This window comes from Polypterus senegalus, chromosome 1 (genome assembly GCF_016835505.1).
Source record: "Polypterus senegalus isolate Bchr_013 chromosome 1, ASM1683550v1, whole genome shotgun sequence".
NCBI classification, from domain to species: Eukaryota; Metazoa; Chordata; class Cladistia; order Polypteriformes; family Polypteridae; genus Polypterus; species Polypterus senegalus.
In genome coordinates, this window is record NC_053154.1 from 313,583,258 (window position 1) to 313,603,899 (window position 20,642).

The 20,642-nt window shown below is 44.8% G+C and overlaps 1 protein-coding gene across 1 annotated transcript in view; it reads left to right on the top strand.

Annotated features, from left to right (window-relative positions):
- Positions 1–291: 291 nt before the first annotated feature.
- The window catches only part of tmem86a (transmembrane protein 86A), a 68,891-nt gene continuing 48,540 nt past the window's right edge, over positions 292–20,642 (top strand). The window contains exon 1 of the mRNA XM_039736252.1: positions 292–396. Within this exon, the coding sequence (XP_039592186.1) occupies positions 376–396 (21 nt within the window). The 5' untranslated portion in view covers positions 292–375. The remainder of the gene's footprint in view (positions 397–20,642) is intronic.

Here is a 20,642-nt window from a genome sequence, read left to right on the forward strand (position 1 = left end):
ACAATTAAACATTGTATCTTATTTAAATGGTGTGCATGTTAGTATGTATATTTCCAATCTGCATTTGTTTAAAAAATACCACGCACGCTGGTTACGTAACGCGCTTGCGCAAAACAATGACCTGTATGAAAACAAACCTCACGTGCTCAAGCTCCGTGGCGCGAAAACTCCGCCCCATCAAAACATAAACACACCCACTGAAGGCGTTGACTAAATCGTTTCACCATTGGCAGACTTTGAGTGCGCGCGCTGACACCGCCTCCTCAGCGAATACTCAGAAACGGACTGGAATGGCTCATTAAATTTCTAACGCGGCGCTGAAGTGATTGAAATCAGAAGGGTTGTTGCTCCATCAGAACCGAGCGCAGTTTCGAAATGGTGTCCCCGGTCACAGTGGTGAGTTTCAGAGATTAAGTTTTCTATTTTGTTTGCTTTAAATGGTACCTTCTTGAAGATGTCAACGGCTGGATCGCTCCAAGAAGCGGATTACCGTACAGTGTCTGCCTTCTTGTTGTTATTGTTTTGAATTATCTGAAGGAAAAAAGCGGGGCAGGCTTTGAAGCAGTCACTGCATTGTCATATATTTTGGCGATGCTTTGACAACATCGGGAGAGATTTATTACATTCGTTTTGGATGCGGGATTTATCGCAGCTCGGCCTCAGTTTGCGGTTTACTGATTAGAGCCGTTCTGCGGGAAGCCATCTGTCGATGCGCAGCGGAGAGATTGAGCTTTTCTAGCCAGGCTCGAGTGGTTCATTTCCCAATTGACAGTGTCAATAAACGCACTTCAGCCTATCCCGTCTTGTGTGAGATTCTCCTTTCGCTTTGAATTACGTCTTGTCAGCACAGGAAGGTCGCGTTTCCTTTTTTTCTTTTCGCGGACTAAGCGAATCGAAGTTTCCCTTTGTCTCGGCTTTTTGTCATTCCACAAACCGTAGCAGTTCCCAACAAAAGACAACCTTGTCATGTGACTTAACTGGTTTGTTGTTTCGCTCGTCGATGAATATGCGCATGCTCGTCCAATACACCACCACCAGCCCACCACCCCGCGCCCGTGAACTTGACTGAAGTGTGATGAAAACCTCCACACGCGACCTCTCAGATCAACTCCTCGAGGGGCTGCAGTGCCAGTCATCCTTTTAAAAACTCTTGCCCTTTAAAGGCGTAATAAGGCATGCTTTCTTTCCAATTAATCCAATGGATGGGCATACCTGGATGCAGAGGAACTATATTATATGCCTTTGTGCTTATGATGGATCATTTTGCTTATTTCGACTCCTTGTTCATTTCTGTATTTAATAAGTTACAAACGGATATTAACTCTGTATAAAATGAAAGAGCAAATACGGGATGTATTTGAGAGACCAATTTTGTATGTAGCACATATTGCACATAGTGCAATAAAAATTGGATTTTTATGGTATTGGGTAGTGGAGCGTCTAGCTTGTATGGCGCCCTGGGCGAATCCCACCCCTTACAAAACAAAAATAATGTGTCTGTCTCCAAGTGTAATTTTTATTGTGATATTTGGAACAACACAAATAAATACAACATTTAAAACATTACATTTATTATATAAATAATTTTCACAAAATATCACACAAATAGAATAACACATTGGCAGAGCAGATTATTACACTATTGCACAGACAAACTAAACTGCACACCTGCCATCAAAACCAAAGTCATTAAGTTCATCACCATAAGAAATCTGCACAATTAAATATACATGTCATCATGTGCAATTTATCAAACTTTTAAAACAGGAAAAAAGTAAAACATACACCCTCCTTGGCTGTTTCTAAGCATCAGACCCCAAAAGACTCACAGAAATATACAAAATATCTGGGAAATTCCCCCTTACTGAGCTCTGGGCTCACAGGTAGCACACCTCAATGAAAGTTCACCTAAGGAATAATGTGCTTGTTACTTAGGCTGTATAAATCCATCCATCCATTATCCAACCTGCTATATCCTAACTACAAGGGTCTGCTGGAGCCAGTCCCAGCCAACACAGGGTGCAAGGCTGGAAACAAACCCCGGGCAGGGCGCCAGCCCACCGCATTGCATGCACACACACACACACACACACATATATGCACACACTAGGGACAATTTAGAATTGTCAGTGCACCTAATCTGCATGTCTTTGGACTGTGGGAGGAAACGGGAGCACCCGGAGGAAACCAAAGCAAACACATACAGTAAATAAATAATAAAAAAAGTATTATTATTATTGTTATGCTGTAATCATTTTACCACAGGCTGCAATGCACACATTATCATTATGAAACTGTGAGAAATTCCAACATATCCAATGTTATGTAAGATAGTTTGATAGAAAAGGAGAATATCATCGCCCAGTGTGTAATAGTATAGCAAGCAACATAGGCTAATGAACATTTAAAGTTATATTAGCCTATTTCATTATTATGCCTAATATATATTACATTATATTAACATTATATTCTGAATTGGTATACACACTGTATATGTCGACGGCACGGGGGCGCAGTGGTAGCGCTGCTGCCTCGCAGTTAGAAGACCCAGGTTCGCTTCCCAGGTCCTCCCTGCATGGAGTTTGCCTGTTCTCCCCGTGTCTTTGTGGGTTTCCCCTGGGTGCTCCGGCTTCCTCCCACAGTCCAAAGACGTGTGTGTGCCCTGCAGTGGGCTTGTTCCTGCCTCGTGCCCTGTGTTAGCTGGGATTGACTCCAGCAGACCCCCGTGACCCTGTGTTAGGATATAGCGGGTTGGAGAATGACTGATTGACTGACTGAATGTATATGTCCTGTATGGGACCAAGACCCCATCTTCTTCAATTTCACTAAGAAATCACTAAGAAAGAAAATGTTTAGTAATGTGTGAACACATACGGCTTGCAGCTCTTCTCCACCTGTGGCACCTCTGCTAAACTTCTGGCAATTTGCTCTTTCATTTGCCTTCCTGCTCCCTCCAGTCACATCACTTGTTCTCTATGGCAGGGGACATTATATGCAAACATCAAGAAAGTTTAAGTCTTCAGCATGCTGACTTGCTCACTTTCCTTAATGGGAATAGTGTATTGGTGTGTACACTGTATATGTCCAGTATATATACAGTGCCTTCCATAGTGTTTGGGACAAAGACACATTTTTTCTTTGATTTTCCCCTGGCCACAGTATGTAGAAATTGCAACACATGACCATCTAAAGTTGTAGCAAACAAATTTAATATTTATGAATTTATTTCACTGCAAAAATATAAAACTAGAAAAATCTCTCTATTATAAAAAAAATAAATCTTGGGAAACCTTGGGAGGGAGACGAGATGTGATCTTCTCAGAAGACAATTTGACGTCCTGCGAGACAAGGCAGTGAGACAGAAGGACAGCTGCTTTACAGGCTATTAAATGATGGACACGCAGCGCGACAAGCAGAACACACAGCTTGCCAGCAGCAGCACAAAGTCAGCAGATGATCCGACTGCATCTCCTTAGTGTGCGTTCAGCTCCCCCCCTCCCCCTTCACAACGTGAGTGGCACAGACGCAAAGTGGCAAAAGGATAGCTGCTGTACAGGCTTTTAAATGATCGATGCACAGCGCAATAAGCAGAACACACAGCTTGCCAGCAGCTGATCCATCTGCATCTCCTTAGCCAGCGTTGAGCTTCCCCTCTTCACAACACAAGCGGGAGAGACGCGAAGTGGCAGGAGGATAGCGCAACTCCCTTTGGTTGAGCAAAGCAATCGAAACGTGATCATCTTGGAGAGACACTTTGACGACACGCGAGGCTAGACATTACAACCTTAGGAAGCAAAACCCGTGAGATGGTGCACGCCACACCCTACTTACAAATAATTTAAAACAAGTTCACGGACATCTAACCTAGCATTTGTTGGAATGCTTTTGGCAGTCACACTTCATGTGCTCCCAGCTCTTAAAACAACGACAAGCAGAACACGCAGCTTGCCAGCAGCAGCAGCAGCAGCAAGCCAGCCGATGATCCAACCGCATCTCCTTATTGTGCGTTCAAGCCCCCACCCCCCCCTTCACAATGCGAGGTGCAGAGATGCAAAGTGGCAAAAGGATAGCTGCTGTACTGTCTTTTAAATGATCGACGCGCAACACGACAAGCTGAACACGCAGCTCGCCAGCAGCAGCACAAAGCCAGCAGCTGATCCATCCACATCTCCTTAGCGATTGTTCAGCTCTCCCCCTTCACAACACGAGCGGCAGAGATGCAAAGTGGCAGGAGTGTAGCGCACCTCCGGGGGCGTTGAGCAAAGCAATCGAGACATGATCATCTCGGAGAGACACTTTGATGACACGTGAGGCTAGACATTACAACCTTAGCAAGCAAAACCCGTGAGATGGTGACTTTTACACATCACACCCTACTTACAAACAATTTAAAACAAGTTCACGGGCATCTAACCTAGCAGTTGTTGGAATGCTTTTGACAGACACACTTCATGTCTTCCCAGCTCTTAAAACAATGACAAGCGACAAGCAGAACACGCAGCTCACCAGCAGCAGCAGCAGATGATCCAACCACATCTCCTTAGCATGTGTTCACAACACGAGCGGCATAATACGTCCAGTGGGAAAGAGATTTAACCATGCCCAGGACCGGAAATAAAGTCTCTTTAAATTGTATATCTGGTAAACCAAACATAGAGGTGGGCGAGCGGAGCAGCAGCGGGCCAAGCCCTCTAGTTCTTTATAAGAATATAAACATTATGTAGCACGTGCAAAGTGTCTTCCATAATGTTTTAGACAAAAACACATTTTTTTCCTTGGTTTACCCCTCAGTTTACAATTACAAATCAAACCATTCAGATGTGATTGAAGTGCACACTGCAGACTTTCATTTAAAGGGATTTGCAGACATTTTGGTCAACCAACACTTTTTCTATACAGCCCCCCTCATTTCAAGACGTTTTGGACGATTGACGTCAAAGGTGTTTGTGATTCCTCAGGTGCGTTTTGTGGCTTCATATGATACCACGGTTTGCTTCTACCCTTTAAAGTCTTTAGTTGCCATTGTTCAACATGAGGACAAGAGATGTACCAATGAAAGTCAAAGAAGCCACCATGAAGCTGACAAACAAGAATCAAACCATTAAGAGACTTCGGTAAAACATTAGGATGACCCTAATCAACTGACTTCAAGCAGTCATTGCATGTGAGGGATATAGGACAAAGTCCTAAATATGACGACTGCTTTAATAAAACCTGCCATTGCTGTGACACCAAACATTGTGGTGACCTGAAATCAGGGGACCATGTAGCCAAAGTGTTGTGTGACCAAAATGTCTGTTAAATGCCTTAAATGAAAATCTGCAATACGTACACTTTAATCACAATGTCTGAATTGTTGAATTTGTAATTTTAAAATGTGGAGCAGAGGGGAATATCAATGAGAAATGTGTCCTTGTCACCAAACATTATGGAGGGCACTGTATAAAGAGATGACAGAGCTGCATGACTTTATCTTTTATGTGTTTCTCTTCTTTTTCTTCCCTGTTTTTTTTTTATAAATTGGGCACCAGACGGCGTATGCCTTTTCTTACCCATTTGTCACTCGCCCATCAATACGTTACCCATTCAGCAAAGCTGTCAACCAAGAGTCAAGACTAAATTGATTCACTTTGACGGTGTGCTGATTGGTTTTATGTCATTCTTAACGATTTTGCCCAAACCAGAAAAAAATGCAATGTGTCCTGCGGTGGGTTGGCACCCTGCCCAGGATTGGTTCCTGCCTTGTGCCCTGTGTTGGCTGGGATTGGCTCCAGCAGACCCCCGTGACCCTGTATTCGGATTCAGCGGGTTGGAAAATGGATGGATGGATGGATGAATGAATTATGGTTGATTTGGTAGCATTTCGTAATGTCACTGATTTTACGTTAAGTACTGTACAATGTTTGATAAGATCTCCTGCTACTCCCTCCTTGAGCATCCAATGGGGAACCCTGAGGTCACCCCAACATAACAACACCATCTTGAACTTCTGATGCCTCGTAAAACACTAGAAACAGAAGTGGTGCTGCTGTGGTGTGGTGCAGCTCTGTTTTCATTTTCTCTGCCCATAATACGTTACAGCATTCACACAGGCAGCGTGAGTGGCGCGTCCCAAAAGTGGTACGGCATTTTAAAATTCGGTATCATAATGCTCCACTGTGTGAATGCTGTAAATCACCATTCCAAATTTTGCCCTGTGGCAAGATGCTGCTCTTGATTGGCTGCCCATGTCACCCATACCTAAATCTGTCACTGACTGTGTAGACATTGTTCTAGATGGTGGCTCTGTGGCTAAGGGTCAGTCTGTCATTTTCCATCTTGCTATATTCTAACACAGGTTCACGGGGGTCTGCTGGAGCCAATCCCAGCCAGCACAAGGCAGGAACAAACCCCGGCCAGGGTGCCAGCACACACCAAGGAGAATTTCGGATCACTAATGCACCTAATCTGCATGTCTTTGGACTGTGGTAGGAAACCCACGCAGACACGGGCAGAATATCCAAAATCCACGCAGGGAGGACCTCGGAAGCGAACCCAGGTCTCCTTACTGCGAGGCAGCAGCACTACCCACAGCGCCACCATGCCACCTGTGGCTAAGGGTCTGCTTTGGTATCTGGAAGGTTCCCGGTTCAAATCCCGTTACTTCCAGAGAGCATCCTACTCCGTTGGGCTCTTGAGCAAGGCTGACCCTGTGCTCTGACTGCCAGAGCTCCCATGAAAAGGCAATTTCCTGGTCAGGGATTAGTACAGTATATCAAAAAACAAACAAACAAAAAAATTAGTTTTACTCCTTCTGGATTAGTGCGTCAGTTCCAATAAGTGTATTTTAGAGTTCCAAACATTTTTTTTGTAAAAATTTAAGCAAAACAATAAAGTCTTTGGATGTCTTTAGACTCCTTAGCATTATGTTTACTGCTGGTAAAATGATTTCTAACAAATCGTATGAGAGATGACACACTGGGACTGACATCCCAGTCAGAGTTGTGCCGGGATCCCACTGTAATGGAAGACAAGTAGTTCAGGTCATAGTCTTCCCAGCACCCCCTGTGTTACAGTACTGCTACAAATACCCACAGGGCACTCTGGGAAGTGTAACAACAACAACAACATTTATTATGATGGAGCTCAAAGTGCTTTACATGATGAAGAAAGAGAAAAAGGGCAAAATAAATAAGAATTAAAATAAGGGAACACTAATTAGCATAGAATAAGAGTAAGATCCAATGTTGAGGGAGGACAGAAAAAACAAAAAAAAAACTCTAGATGGCTGGAGAGAAAAAATAAAATCTGTAGGGGTTCCAAACCATGAGACCGCCCAGACCCCTCTGGGCATTCTACCTAACATAAATGAAACAGTCATCTTTGTATTTAGGGTTCTCATGGAAGGACTTGATGATGATGGTCATGTACACTTCTGGCTTTTAATCCATCAATGTAGGAACATCATGGTGCTTTGATTAGATGGTAGGTTAGTTAGGTGTAGTTCTTGGGGTCAGTCCTGTTGCGTTTTGGTGGGTACCATCAGGGAGAACTGAGGGGATTGGTGAGCCCTGCTTTGTCGTGCTTCAGCTTCACCCAGAAGTACCAATGAGCCACAGTGTTGGGACACCGGACATACTCCTGGGTGTTAGAAAAAGGAGAAGCCTACATCAACACGGGGAGCTACAGTTGGCAGGAGAAAGACAAAACCTGCCTGGAGGAGCAGAGGACAGAACAGAGTTTCTGAATGTTAGAGTTATAGTTATGGTGTGGGAAACACTTGTGTATAAGAGTTTGACACAATTAAACTCTTTGTTCACACTGGAACTTGGTTCCTTGCCTTTGTGTCGAGAGTTTGGGGAGCTGCAGCAGCCCCGGTGATCATAATATTAAAACATCAACAGAAATGCGGTAAGAAAAATATGTCATGACATAGGCATGTGTTTCTTTGTGCGCTTTTCTAATATCTTTCCTGTTGCTTGTGTGTGAGAGGTTAGAATGTCTCTGCCTGACCCGCGCGATCAATGCACCCCTCGTGTTATTTCTGGCTACCACAGCACACTGCTTTGTGACTTCCATACTTTCCCTGACACAAGCATTGACCCTTGCTACATTGTGAATACTGCATGGGGGCCAACGTCTTGCTTGTCCTTGCACTCGATCGCAATCATTTTGCCTTTTTGTCACGCAGCTACTGTTGCACCAGGATGAAGATTCATGGGACTGAATTCACTGGGCATATCATGTCATGGCGTTTCAGTCATACAGAAATGCATGCATCAGTGTCAACATCTGATGACCAGTTCACATCATCATCGAGATCCCTTGATTCAAGCAATGGTTCAGGACCAGTTTGTGCCAAAACTGCTTTAATGGCTTTTCTTTGGCCTTTCGTTTTTCACTGGGGGCTCCTAGAGGTCAGGTCAGGTCAGGTTGGGGAGTTTGCACTGGTTCGGCACATTGCCGCACCCGTCACACTACGAAACAGCTCAGAATCCTGGTTGGCAACCCCCCGCCCCTAGGCAGACACGTGGCCCAGTCACACTTTCCGGAAATGACCATCTATCTGCCACAGGCTGGTGTTACGTGGGCATCCCCATGGCCTGGTCCAGCCGCTCGGGTCCTCAGCAATGAGAATCATGTGAGTCGGATCACCCTCTGGGAATTGCGCCACATGGCCGTTGTGGCATAACTGACGCTTCCTCATAATGCAGGTCATGTGCCTCATTCGGGACTGCATGAGCAACACAAAGTCAAACCAGCGGGTACTCAAGGATTCTCCAGAGAGACACAGTACTGATGGAGTCCAGTCTTCATGTCAGATCCATGTCCATGTCTAGCAACCATATAGCAACACAGGAAGCACCAGGGGCCTCATGTGTAAATGGTGCGTATGCACAAAAATGTTGCATACGAAAGTTTCCACGCTCAAATCGCGATGTATAAAACCTAAACTTGGCATAAAGCCACACACATTTTCATGCCAGCTCAATCCCTGGCGTACGCAAGTTCTCCATTCGGTTTTGCAAACTGGCAGCACCCAGCGTCAAAGCAGTGCTACTGTTCCTGTGTGATTTCCCTTTCTTTTTTAGATTCACATCGGATCATCTTTTTACATATTACTCTCATTGCACCACTCGGAGTATTTATATCATTTTATCTGAGTGTGGAATCACATACACGGGATACAGTATCAAGCACACACTGCCTCGGCCATGCTGTCTATTGAACTGCTCCCATACGACAAACGCTTCAGAGCCTTTCCTCGCGGTTCAGAAACAGTTTCATCCCAAGAGCTCTAAACGCACTCAATCAGTCCATCAAGTTCTCATTGTAGAACTGTTTGTACTTATTTGTACAGTTACCTCACTGTAAACTTACGATACCGTTATAATATTGCACCACCTGAGCCACTTTATAAAGTGCGTATTTACATATGATGACAAGGCAGCAAAATATGTTTATTACAATATACAGATAAAACTAACTTAATTTAAATAATCTACAGTATATTGTTAATAATTAAACATGTGAGGACACGGTGCCGCAGTGCTGGAGAGGAGCTGGCGCTCCGTTCACGGATTGTTCCTGCCTCGTGCTGTATTCTTCTAAACATCCATCCATTTTCCAACTGAATCCGAACACAGGGTCACGGGTGGTCTGCTGGAGCCAATCCCAGACAACACAGGGCACAAGGCAGGAACCAATCCTGGGCAGTGTGCCAACCCACCGCAGGACACACACAAACATACCCACACACCAAGCACACACTAGGGCCAATTTAGAATTGCCAATCCACCTAACCTGCATGTCTTTGGACTGTGGGAGGAAAACGGAGCGCCCGGAGGAAACCCATGCAGACACGGGGAGAACATGCAAACTCTACGCAGAGAGGACACAGGAAGTGAACCCAGCTACCACTGCGCCACCGTGCCGCCTTCTTCTAAACATGTACTACGAAAATATTTCAATGTTCCTTTAAAGTTTTGAAGAATCAGCGTTCTAAGCTTACAGATGGCTTAACGTCTATTACAGAGCTGATTGTGTGGTGATTGGACACTTGGAGAAAGAAAAGGAAGGACAGGAATTGGGTTAGTACATTTGAGAGAGACAATCCTGCTGAAATAAATTATTTAATCAAAGGTCGCGCATGGCGCAGCAAGCATCTTGCATGAGGCATGAACAGTCGCTGGACAGGGCGCCAATCGTCACTATCACTGCGCGTGTCCCCATGTTTAATAACATGCTTTAACTCCTATCATCATGAAAATGATATCACATATACATCTCAGTATTTTAATTATTCAGAGAGCTGTAATATCACGAATGTAATGGATTCTGTGTCCTGTCAGAGGAAGAGAGCCGGTTTAAGAAGCACGTAGTGATTCACACACATGGAGCACATAGAAGAACAAATACAAAACAAAAGTATTTAACGTGCTACTTTAGTTACGATGGGATTTTAGAAACTAGTGAATTAAACGATTTTAAGATGAAGTTTATGATGTTCTACTTTAATGACAAAATAAATTACGTGATTAAAGTGGAAATTTCGAGATTAAAGTTGACATTTTGTGCTTTTTTTCCCACTGTGTGCCTATTTTTTTTTCTCTTTACCCTAATAAGCTTTCATATGACACTCAGAAGGTGGGCTACGACTCGCCTTTTCACGGTAACTTTGATATCTGATAACTTATTTTTTCATTTTGGGCACTGTACAACTTTGTGAACTTGAGCTTTCAAGTTTCTCCAACACGCTATGTCACTCGATCAACTTCCTTTTGTTGTTTATACCACTTTTTAAACAACAAATTGTACGATTTTCCTTGACTCCACTATTTGCTGAAATTCGTCTATTTTCCCCCGTGCTTTTGCCATTGTCTTTTCACAGAATGCTGAGCTTAAGGGATATTTATATTGATTTGCATATTCAAAGAGGCGTAATTCTGGGAGGAGTTGGGGCGGGACAGCAGGTGCGTGCACGTGCGTTACTTTTCACACTGACCGGGATTTATGTAGCGGAAAAACGTGGAAGTTAGCGTTCGCATAGATTTATACATCTGGATTTTTTTGTGCGTACGAACATTTTCGCTTTTGTGCTTACGTCATGTTATAGTGTGAGTTCTACACACGGCGTTATGCATGAAGCCCCAGGACTCTAAAGACTTGGACCTTTGTCCTCTTGCAGAGATATCTGGAGCGTCACACCCGTTTCCTGTGACCTCATAACCCCCCATGCTCTCCCAATCCGTCTAATAACTTCCCAGCACACACATAGAAAAATGTGCATTATAAATGAAATGAAACATTAATAAAAATACAGTGGAACCTTGGTTTGCAAGCATAATTCTTTTCGGAAACGTGCTTGTAATCCAAAGCACTCGTATATCAAAGAGCATTTCTCCATAAGAATGATTTCGTTCCACAACCCACAAATATTTATATAAAAATGATTAATCCAAAATCTTCACTCTAACTAACGGAATCCATGCTATCTGTTGGCTCACTGGAATCTTTTTCTTGTTTTGCGACTTTAACAAGGAAACCTAACCAATGACAGTTGCTTTTGCCTGAAGAGTCACAACACTTGGACACAAAATAAAAAAAAAATTCTTTACGCCCTGTAAGGTTTCTAAACTCTTTCGGGATTCCCCCACAACGGGACAACATGTGGAAGAGCATCCTGAACCAACCGCAGGCTCCCAGCGCCGTAGCAGTTCACTGTAAAAGAGAATCAGAAAAGATTGCGGTCAAGCGCCTGCCGTCGATGGGTGATGCAAGGAACGTTATAAATGCAAGAGTACAATATTACTTGGCCACTAACCTGGCCATGACCCTGCCCATTTGCTGTGTCTCTGTATAGGAGAGCGGCAGATCCCACTACAATAAATAACTGTGCTGTTCCTGTTTCATGCTGAATAAAGCTGGTTTTGCTAAAGTACTGGGAATCCGCCTTCCTGTTTTGGGGTGCATGACAGGGACTCGCATGTCACAGCGCACACACACACACACACGTGGTCACCATGCTGTAGTAAACAATATACGCTCATGCGGATGTTGACTATTTGAGTGAGGCACACCGACTGAGAACGAGCATGGGAGATGATTACCCACAATCCCCACGTGACGCTCGGCAGGCAAACCGTACACGTACTACTCGTATTGCAAGACCTCGCTCATTTATCAAGTTAAAATTTATTACAAATTTTAGCTTGTCTTGTAAAGCACTCACAGACCAAGGTTTCACTGTAAATGATACACAATGAAACACAACAGCCAGGGGGAAATGCTGGCTGAAACCTGACAGGCAGTTGACAATGGAGAAGAGGTAATCAAAAACTCCTTTCAGCAGCATCAATGGGGACAGTAAACCTCTGGGGTGTTCCCGGTCATTTAGAACAGACAAAGTCAGACACAGTTACAGTCCTGGAGACCCCGACCATCAAGCCGCCCACCCCCTCCTATTCATTGCAACGTAGAGTCTGTGCTGGCCGTCCAATCAGATAAGAGAATCTTTCTGCCTGATGATTCCAGTTCTCTGTTATCGCAGATGATTTTTCCACGGACGGGAGAACAGCTTGGCAGTAGAGCAGTGGCACCAACTGCCTCAGCAAGGTACCAAGGAGAGAAACAGAGCAGAGGAGGGTTAGTAAAGGTTTATAAACATTGTATTACTTTTATTTTTGAACAAATGACTAACAAACAGAGATGCAGTGTGCACAGCTGATCAGCAGGTCTAGTCAGGGTATGCCGGGCTAAAGTCGTATATCTGCAGCCTGAGACTAAAGGGGCATCTCTTGTGTTAGCAGCCCTGTAACTACAAGCTGGACCTCTCACTGTTATTTAATTAATCCTTGGAATCTTAATTATCCCGGCATCTTGAGATCTTAATGTGTGCTCTGGTTTGCTAGTAATGATAAGTTCAGATAAGTAAGCAGTGGAGCAACTGATCATGCAAAAGGCCTTTCAGAAACTGCATGACAGTGGAGCTCAGAGAAGGCAGAGGGTGGGCACACTAAATATTTACCTTATTGATAAATAAAAACTATTCATGGCGTTATTGTTGAAAGCATTCTGGCTTTACAGCATTTTTCCGAAAGTGCCTAGGATGTTTGCACAGTACTGGATATTATGCAAAGTAAATTCTCATAATCTGTGGATTCCATTCCTGTGGATTTGCTTATCTGCTATTATAAAACGGCAATCCATTTCGCAACACCTGTGGACTAATTTCAATAATTCGTGGATAAGGGCATCACTGCAAGCCATAGGTCGAGGTGGGAATGGACATTTGGGGCATATTTGCACCCATTTGCAAGTGGGTCCTATCAGACGCAAGCGACACGTGAAATTAAACAATAACAGGTCTGTGATGCCCTTAGATGTCAGGGGCTGCCTGTGCGGTACACTGAATGGATCAACATGTGTCTACCCATCGGCCATACGTTTGGCTAAGCTGTTGAACCCCATAAATGATGAGGACCAGGGGCTTGTGAGGAATTCCCAGCTTTTGGCTCACATTGGTTTAGTCCTTGCCCTTTGTACACCCCACCCATCACTACTACTGATTGGATATTTTAGTGAGGTCCTCGGGTCAGAATGGGCATAGTGGTAGCTCTGAGGATAGGGATCCATACTGGCAATTGGAAGGTTCCCGGTTTGAATCCTGTAAATGCCAGAAGTGATTCTACTCCATTGGGCCCTTGAGCGAGGCTCTTAACCTGCAATTGCTTCATCTTGGGTATGACGTTAATCTGCATCCAGCCCTGCAAGCAGATCCTCCAATTTACAGGGAGAGCTTGGGGGTTGGTGGCAGGATTGGCACTCAAGCCACCGTCAAAAACCTCACACTGTTCCAGTGTGGTGCTGAGGTGTCACTCGCTGCACTCGGGTCCCAATCCAGGTGGTTCGGCCTGTGGTGGATGCAGCAATACGCTGTAATCAGTAAATGCTCCCAACACTCTCGGGTCAGCCCTGCTATGGTCACTCATAGCATTTTGTGGGGCACCTAGAAGATGATCAAATTTCACTGTACAGTAGAGCAAGGAAAAGTCATAACTAGATTTCTATGGGTGAAACTGTAGAGAGATCACCACCAAGCCTCGAGGGGCAAGAGCAGAGGGCTGGTGCATCTACCTGACCCCATCTTTCCCCACCAGACCTTCCCCCAGGTCAGCATCCTGCCAAAACCTAATCCCATTTTTACCATAGGTTCAATGCTCCTGTATCTTAGGGTTTTTCAGGAATGTATATGTGTATATACTGGATATGTATGCATTTAGCTAGTGTATAGATGTGTAAATGTAGCCATGGTGTGTGTGTGTGTGTGTATATATGTACATGCAAGTATGTGCTGTCACAAACTCCACAAAGAGCCATAGCAAGGTTTGGGCCAACCACCCATATATTTGGTTTCCTGGCTGCAAATTGCAAATAAATGATAGCACAGATGTGAACAAAACCGAGTCTAAAACAGAACTGAGGGAATAGGGAAAAGGTGAAGGCTTTTAAAAGGGAAGACAGGAAGTGAGGTCAAAGGGGTCGGGCTCATAAAGGTCTTCAGCCATAGGCTCGGACCCGGAAGTGATGTCAAAAGGGCCAGGTGGAATCTCCCGTGAATGGTCTGCAGAAAAGGGAGAAAAAGATTCAGTACACTCTGCCACATCCCGGTCTGACTCGGAATTGCCCTCACTCAAGCCCTTTAGCTGCCTCCCATGCGCACTTGTGTGACAGTGTACATATATACTCCGCAAAAAAAGAAACGTTCCTTTTTCAGGACTGTGTATTTCAACAATAATGTTTTAAAAATCCAAATAACTTTACAGATCTTCATTGTAAAGGGTTTAAACAATGTTTTCCATGCATGTTCAATTAACCATAATCAATGAATTAACATGCACCTGTGGAATGGTCGTTAAGACCTTAACATCTTACAGAAAGTAGGTATTTAAGGTCACAGTTCTAAAAACGCAGGACACTAAAGAGACTTGTCTACCGACTGTGAAAGATGTCCAGGGTCCCTGCTCATCTGCGTGAACGTGCATTAGGCATGCTGCAGGGAGGCATGAGGACTGCTGAATAAATTGCCATGTCCGCACTGTGAGACGCCTAAGACAGCGCTACAGGGAGACAGGAAGGACAGCTGATCATCCTCGCAGTGGAAGACCACGTGTAACAACACCTGCACAGGATCGGTACATCCGAATATCACACCTGCGTGACAGGTACAGGATGGCCACAACAACTGCCCGAGTCACACCAGGAACACACAATCCCTCCATCAGTGCTCAGACTGTCCGCAATAGGCTGAGAGAGGCTGGACTGAGGGCTTGTAGGCCTGTTGTAAGGCAGGTCCTTACCAGACATCACCAGCAACAACGCCGCCTATGGGCACAAACCCACCTTCGCTGGACCAGACAGGAGTGGCAAAAAGTGCTCTTCACTGATGAGTCACAGTTTTGTCTCACCAGGGGTGATGGATGGATTTGTGTTTATCGTTGAAAGAATTGAGCACGTCTGGGACCTGTTGGATCGCAGGGTGATTGCTAGGGCCATTCCCCCCAGAAATGTCCAGGAACTTGCAGGTGCCTTGGTGGAAGAGTGGGGTAACATCTCACAGCAAGAACTGACAAATCTGGTCCAGTCCATGAGGAGGAGATGCACTGCAGTACTTCAAGCAGCTGGTGGCCACACCAGATACTGACTGGTACTTTGGATTTTGAGCCTCCCTTCATTCAGGGACACATTGTGAAACATTTTTAGTTTATGTCTTATGGTGTTGACTCTTTTAGTGTTCATATAAATATTTACACGTTAAGTTTACTGAAAGTAAAAACAGTTGAAAGTCAGAGGACGTTTCTTTTTTTGCTGAGTATATACAGTAAGTGTGTGTACGTATATATTCCTGTATATATCTCTCTATATTTAAAATCCAATCTATCTGTATGTGTGTCCGCTTTTCACGAGAGAACTACTTAACGGACTTAGATCGGGTTTTTTTCTTATGCGGTCCCGATTTATTTGAACAAATCCAAGAGAGACGCTGCAGGTGGAGTGGAAGTGGCCGGGGCCCTTCTTACACTCACACACCAGCCTCGGGCGTGTTCCTTACCTCTACCTCTAGGGAATGAGAGAACTACTTAATGGATTTAGATCCGTTTTTTTTCTAGAATTTGCTTGAACATTCCGTTTGATTTTGCGACTTCTCTCATTGCGCTAAGAATCATAGTTTGCTTGCGGTACCGATTTATTTGTGCGAATCCGAGAGAGATGCAGCGGGGCCCTCCTCACACACGCACCAGCCTCGGGGAGTATCTTACCTCCACTAAACTAGCAAACGAGAGAACTACTTAACGTAGGCATGTCAAACTCACTACCATTGGTGGGTCGCTTTGACTGCCATACGTGCGGCAGCGGGCCACACTGTAACAAATACTATTATACAATTATACAAAGTTACCGTAGCTTTCTTTCCAATACTGAAAACTTTAAAAAATGTAACACTTAAAGTTTAAAGAAAAGCAATTTATTTCCATACAATCTCCATACAACAGCATACAATTAGAGTCTTAGCCTCTTAGCTTGGTCCTTATATTATTATATTATATTCCTTATATTATATTCATTGCTTATATAGGAATCTTACAGTGTGAGATCTATTTCTTTTGTCCCGACACTTGGCATCTCTTGTTAGTAACCAGTTCATCAATATCTGGCTTGAAATCAGGCTTTAAAAATGTTTTTCGGCCACATTGCCATCAGCTGTGTCGTTCTTTTCTCTTTCTGTTTTATATTCAATATATATTGGCGTGGCGGCCCCTGGGATTTGGCGGCCCTGTGCAGGTGCATAGTTTGCACATGCCTAAGGCTGCCCCTGCGCCAGGCAGCGGCAGCCTAGCACTTCGATTGCCACGTCGCGACTCATTAACTTTGGTCAAGGTTCGTGGCTATACTAGCAGATGACGTTTCCGGTATCGTAATGCCGTGGGAAAACGTGCTTTTGTCAGAAGGCAGAAGTAAGAAAACTCAATAAGATGCAGAATGATTCAATCACAAACGATAGTAATCATTTTGTACAAGTTTAGTGCTAACTGTCATGCGGGCCGCGTGTTTGACATGCCTGACTTAACACATTAAGATCGGGTTTTTTTCTAGAATTTGCTTGAACATTCCGGTTGATTTTGTGACCCCTCTCATTGTGCTAAGTATCATAGTTCGCTTGTGGTACCAATTTATTAGTGCGAATCTGAGAGAGATGCAGCAGACTGAGGAGAGGGGGACGGAGATCCTCACACACACATGTGGCAGCCTTGGGGCGTATCTTACCCCCGCTTAGCTAGCAAACGAGAGAATTACTTAGTGGATTAAGAATGTGGTTTTTTGTATAATTTGCTTGAACATTCCGGTTGATTTTGCGACTTCTCTCATTTGCTAAGAGTCATAGTTCGATTGCAGGAGAGATATATTCACGCTAATCCGAGAGAGTGGCTGCGGGTTAAGGGGAAGGGGAGGCGTGACGTCAGGAGTAGGGAGCCGAGTGGAGCCCTTCTCACTCACGCGCCAGCCTCAGGAGTATCTTGCCTTCACTAAATTAATGAACGAGCGAGCTACTTAACGGATTAAGATCGGGCTTTTATTTAGAATTTGCTTGAATATTCCGGTTGATTTTGTGACTTCTCTCATCACGCTAAGAATCAGGGTTAGCTTGAAGGAGCGATATATTCATGCTAACCCGAGACAGAGGCTGCGGGCCGAGGGGAGGAGGTGCGTGACGTCAGGAGTGAGGAGCCGGGCAGAGCCCTCCTCACTGTCCTTTTTCAATTCTACATGGGAAGAACCGGGGGGGATGGCTAATATATATATATACACATACACACACTATACGGTCTAAAGCTTATAGATAGACACCTGACCATTTAACTTATATGAGCTTGTTGGACATTTAATCGTAAAAGCATTGGCATTAATATGCAGTTGGCTTCTATATGCAGATATGGTGTATGGTGCTTCCTCTCTTTTATTTAACACAATTCTGAAGAGAGTCTGTGGGGAATTTGTTCCCATTCAGCCAAAGGAGCATTTGTAAAGTCAGGTACTGGTGTTGGTCAAGAAGACCTGGCTCACTACCAGTGTACCAGTTCATCCCAAAGGTGTTTAGTAAGGTTGAGGTCAGGGCTTTGTGCAGGCCACTTGAGATCCTCCATGGCTTGTTGAAGCTGGCTTTGTGCACAGGGGCACAGTGATGCTGGAACAGAAACGGACCCTTGCAAACTGTCACCATAAAGATGGATGCACACAACTGGGTTAGGGTCTTTGCTGTAACAATAACAGTGCCCTTCTCTCGAACCATGGGGCCTAGCGCCTCAATCCCTACCATTATGCCTCCTCCACCACCAAACTTTATAGTAGGCCCTATGCAGTCCAGAAGGTAGCGTTCTCCAGGCATCAACTAAACCCAGATTGGTCCATCAGACTGTTAGACAGTGGGGATGATTCATCACTGCAGAGAACAGCTCTTATATATATTGTGGACGCTGGCCCGGACACACACAGACGGACATCTTATGTTCACCCAACACACGTTTATTTACAAATATTTACAATGCACAAACCCCAGTGCCTCCAGCACCGATTCCCCAATGTCCAGGTCACACAGTCCTACTGCCTTTCTCCTGGCCGTATCTAGTCCTCCCTCCAGCTCCATCCTCTTCCACCCGACTTCTGCCGATGACTGGAGGGAGGCGGCCCCTTAAATGGGAATCCGGATGGACTCCAGCTGCTTCCCGGCATTCCTCCGAAGCCACGCCCCAGTGTGGCAGAAGTGCCGGCTGCGCACCCGGAAGCCTTCCGGGTGTCCCCCGTCATCTTCCCCCCAGCACTTCCTGGTGTGGCGGAAGTGCTGGGCTCCCGGGATATTCAGGCACTGGGGCGCCGCCTGGCAGTGGCCACGGTTCCCTACAGGGCTGGGTTTCAAAGCCCTTCACCCGAGGCCCCCAACATAACCAGGGCAGACGCCCCCTCGTGGTCTGGAGGAGGCACAAGCCCTCCTCCAGTCCTCCTGGGCGTCCCGGCCGGGGACCACAATATATTTCTCTTCTGGTTCGTCCTGCTTCCACTTCAAAACCGGTCCCACCCACACGCAGCCGACACGGCATTTCTCGATTCCTATTCATCCTCTTCCAAACCCTTCCCCATGCTCCCTGTGGCTCCTCTTCAAAACCGGTCCCACCCACACACAGCCGACACGGCACTTCTTGATTCCTATTCGTCCTCTTCCAAGCCCTTCCCCACACTGCCTACGGCCTCCCATACGCCCCCATGCCGCTTTTATCGATTCCTATTCCATCTTCGGACTACCGCATTCCTTCCTCTTCAAAACTGGTCCCGCCCATACGAAGCAGACATGGCATTTCTCAATTCCTATTCGTCCTCTTCCAAACCCTTCCCCACGCTGCCTGCAGCCTCCCATACACCTTGCTATTTTTGTTATACTGCGACTGTTGTTTCCGAAGGCTTTGTTATAAAATGAATAACAGTATCTTCTCTGTCGATGGGTTTTTATACAACGTCACCTCTTTTCCGGGATCTGGCAACTGCCTGTTCCTATCAGTGGGTTATTTCTTGACATGAGAAACACCTGAACTTAATCATTTGGAGGGGCGTCCACATACTTTGGTCCATATATTGTGAGTGTATGTAATATATATATATATATAAATTTATACATATGATAGTATATACAGGTTGTTATAGTGTGTAACCTTTTGTATCTTATCAATTGTATGTAGTGCACTTCATATCTATCCATGTTTTTTATATAGCTCCTTACATATCTTACATATCTGCTCTGTATAGTGCCCTTTATTGATTATCTGATGATTAACTGCATCACTTTTAGCAAAATGTACCAATGACATGTGACACAAAAAATTAGAAATAAAGTTCCATTCTGTGTCCTTGAAATCAGCCAAAACGTAATCCAGTTTAATGTGAACAAAGGGTGGTCCTGTCTGTCTGGGGGTCCATTAAAGGTTCCCTAAAAAGTCAAACACAGACAGCAGGCAATAGGAACACTCCAGATCCTCCTGTGCACTGTGCCATCACAGATCAGCCGTGTACAATTGTCTTATCCTGGAGTAATTTTTTACCCCACATGGCTTATGTAGTGCCTTTTGATAGGCAATCGCACCGCTGAATGCTTTTATAATGGGAGGAACAAATATGCAGGTTTAATCTTCAAAGGTGTCCAAGAAGAGTGAGCTGCATATCAAGCAGCAGATTCCTGGCACAGCATCACAAGGACAGAGTAGGGTAGAGAGGAGGGCGGATAATGTGGTGTCTGGGCGGAAAGGAAATGTCACGTCTGAAGGATGAGCTCAGATTCAGCAGAGTGTGTGCCGCCTTGATCTGAGGATGTGGGGTCTCATCTTACAAAGAGCCTCGAACTCATTGCCGGCTTATCGATCTGCGTTCAAGGTGAGGGCATTGCAGAAAATTGATTTTCTGGCAATGAAGCACTTAAGTGCTTCTAAAACCAATGCAGGTGATGCACCACCACCTTGGTTGCATATGAAAGTGATCTTTATAACTGAGAGTTGTTTGAGTGTGTGTGTGTGTGTGTGTATGTGTCTATATATATACAGTGCATCTAGAAAGTATTCACA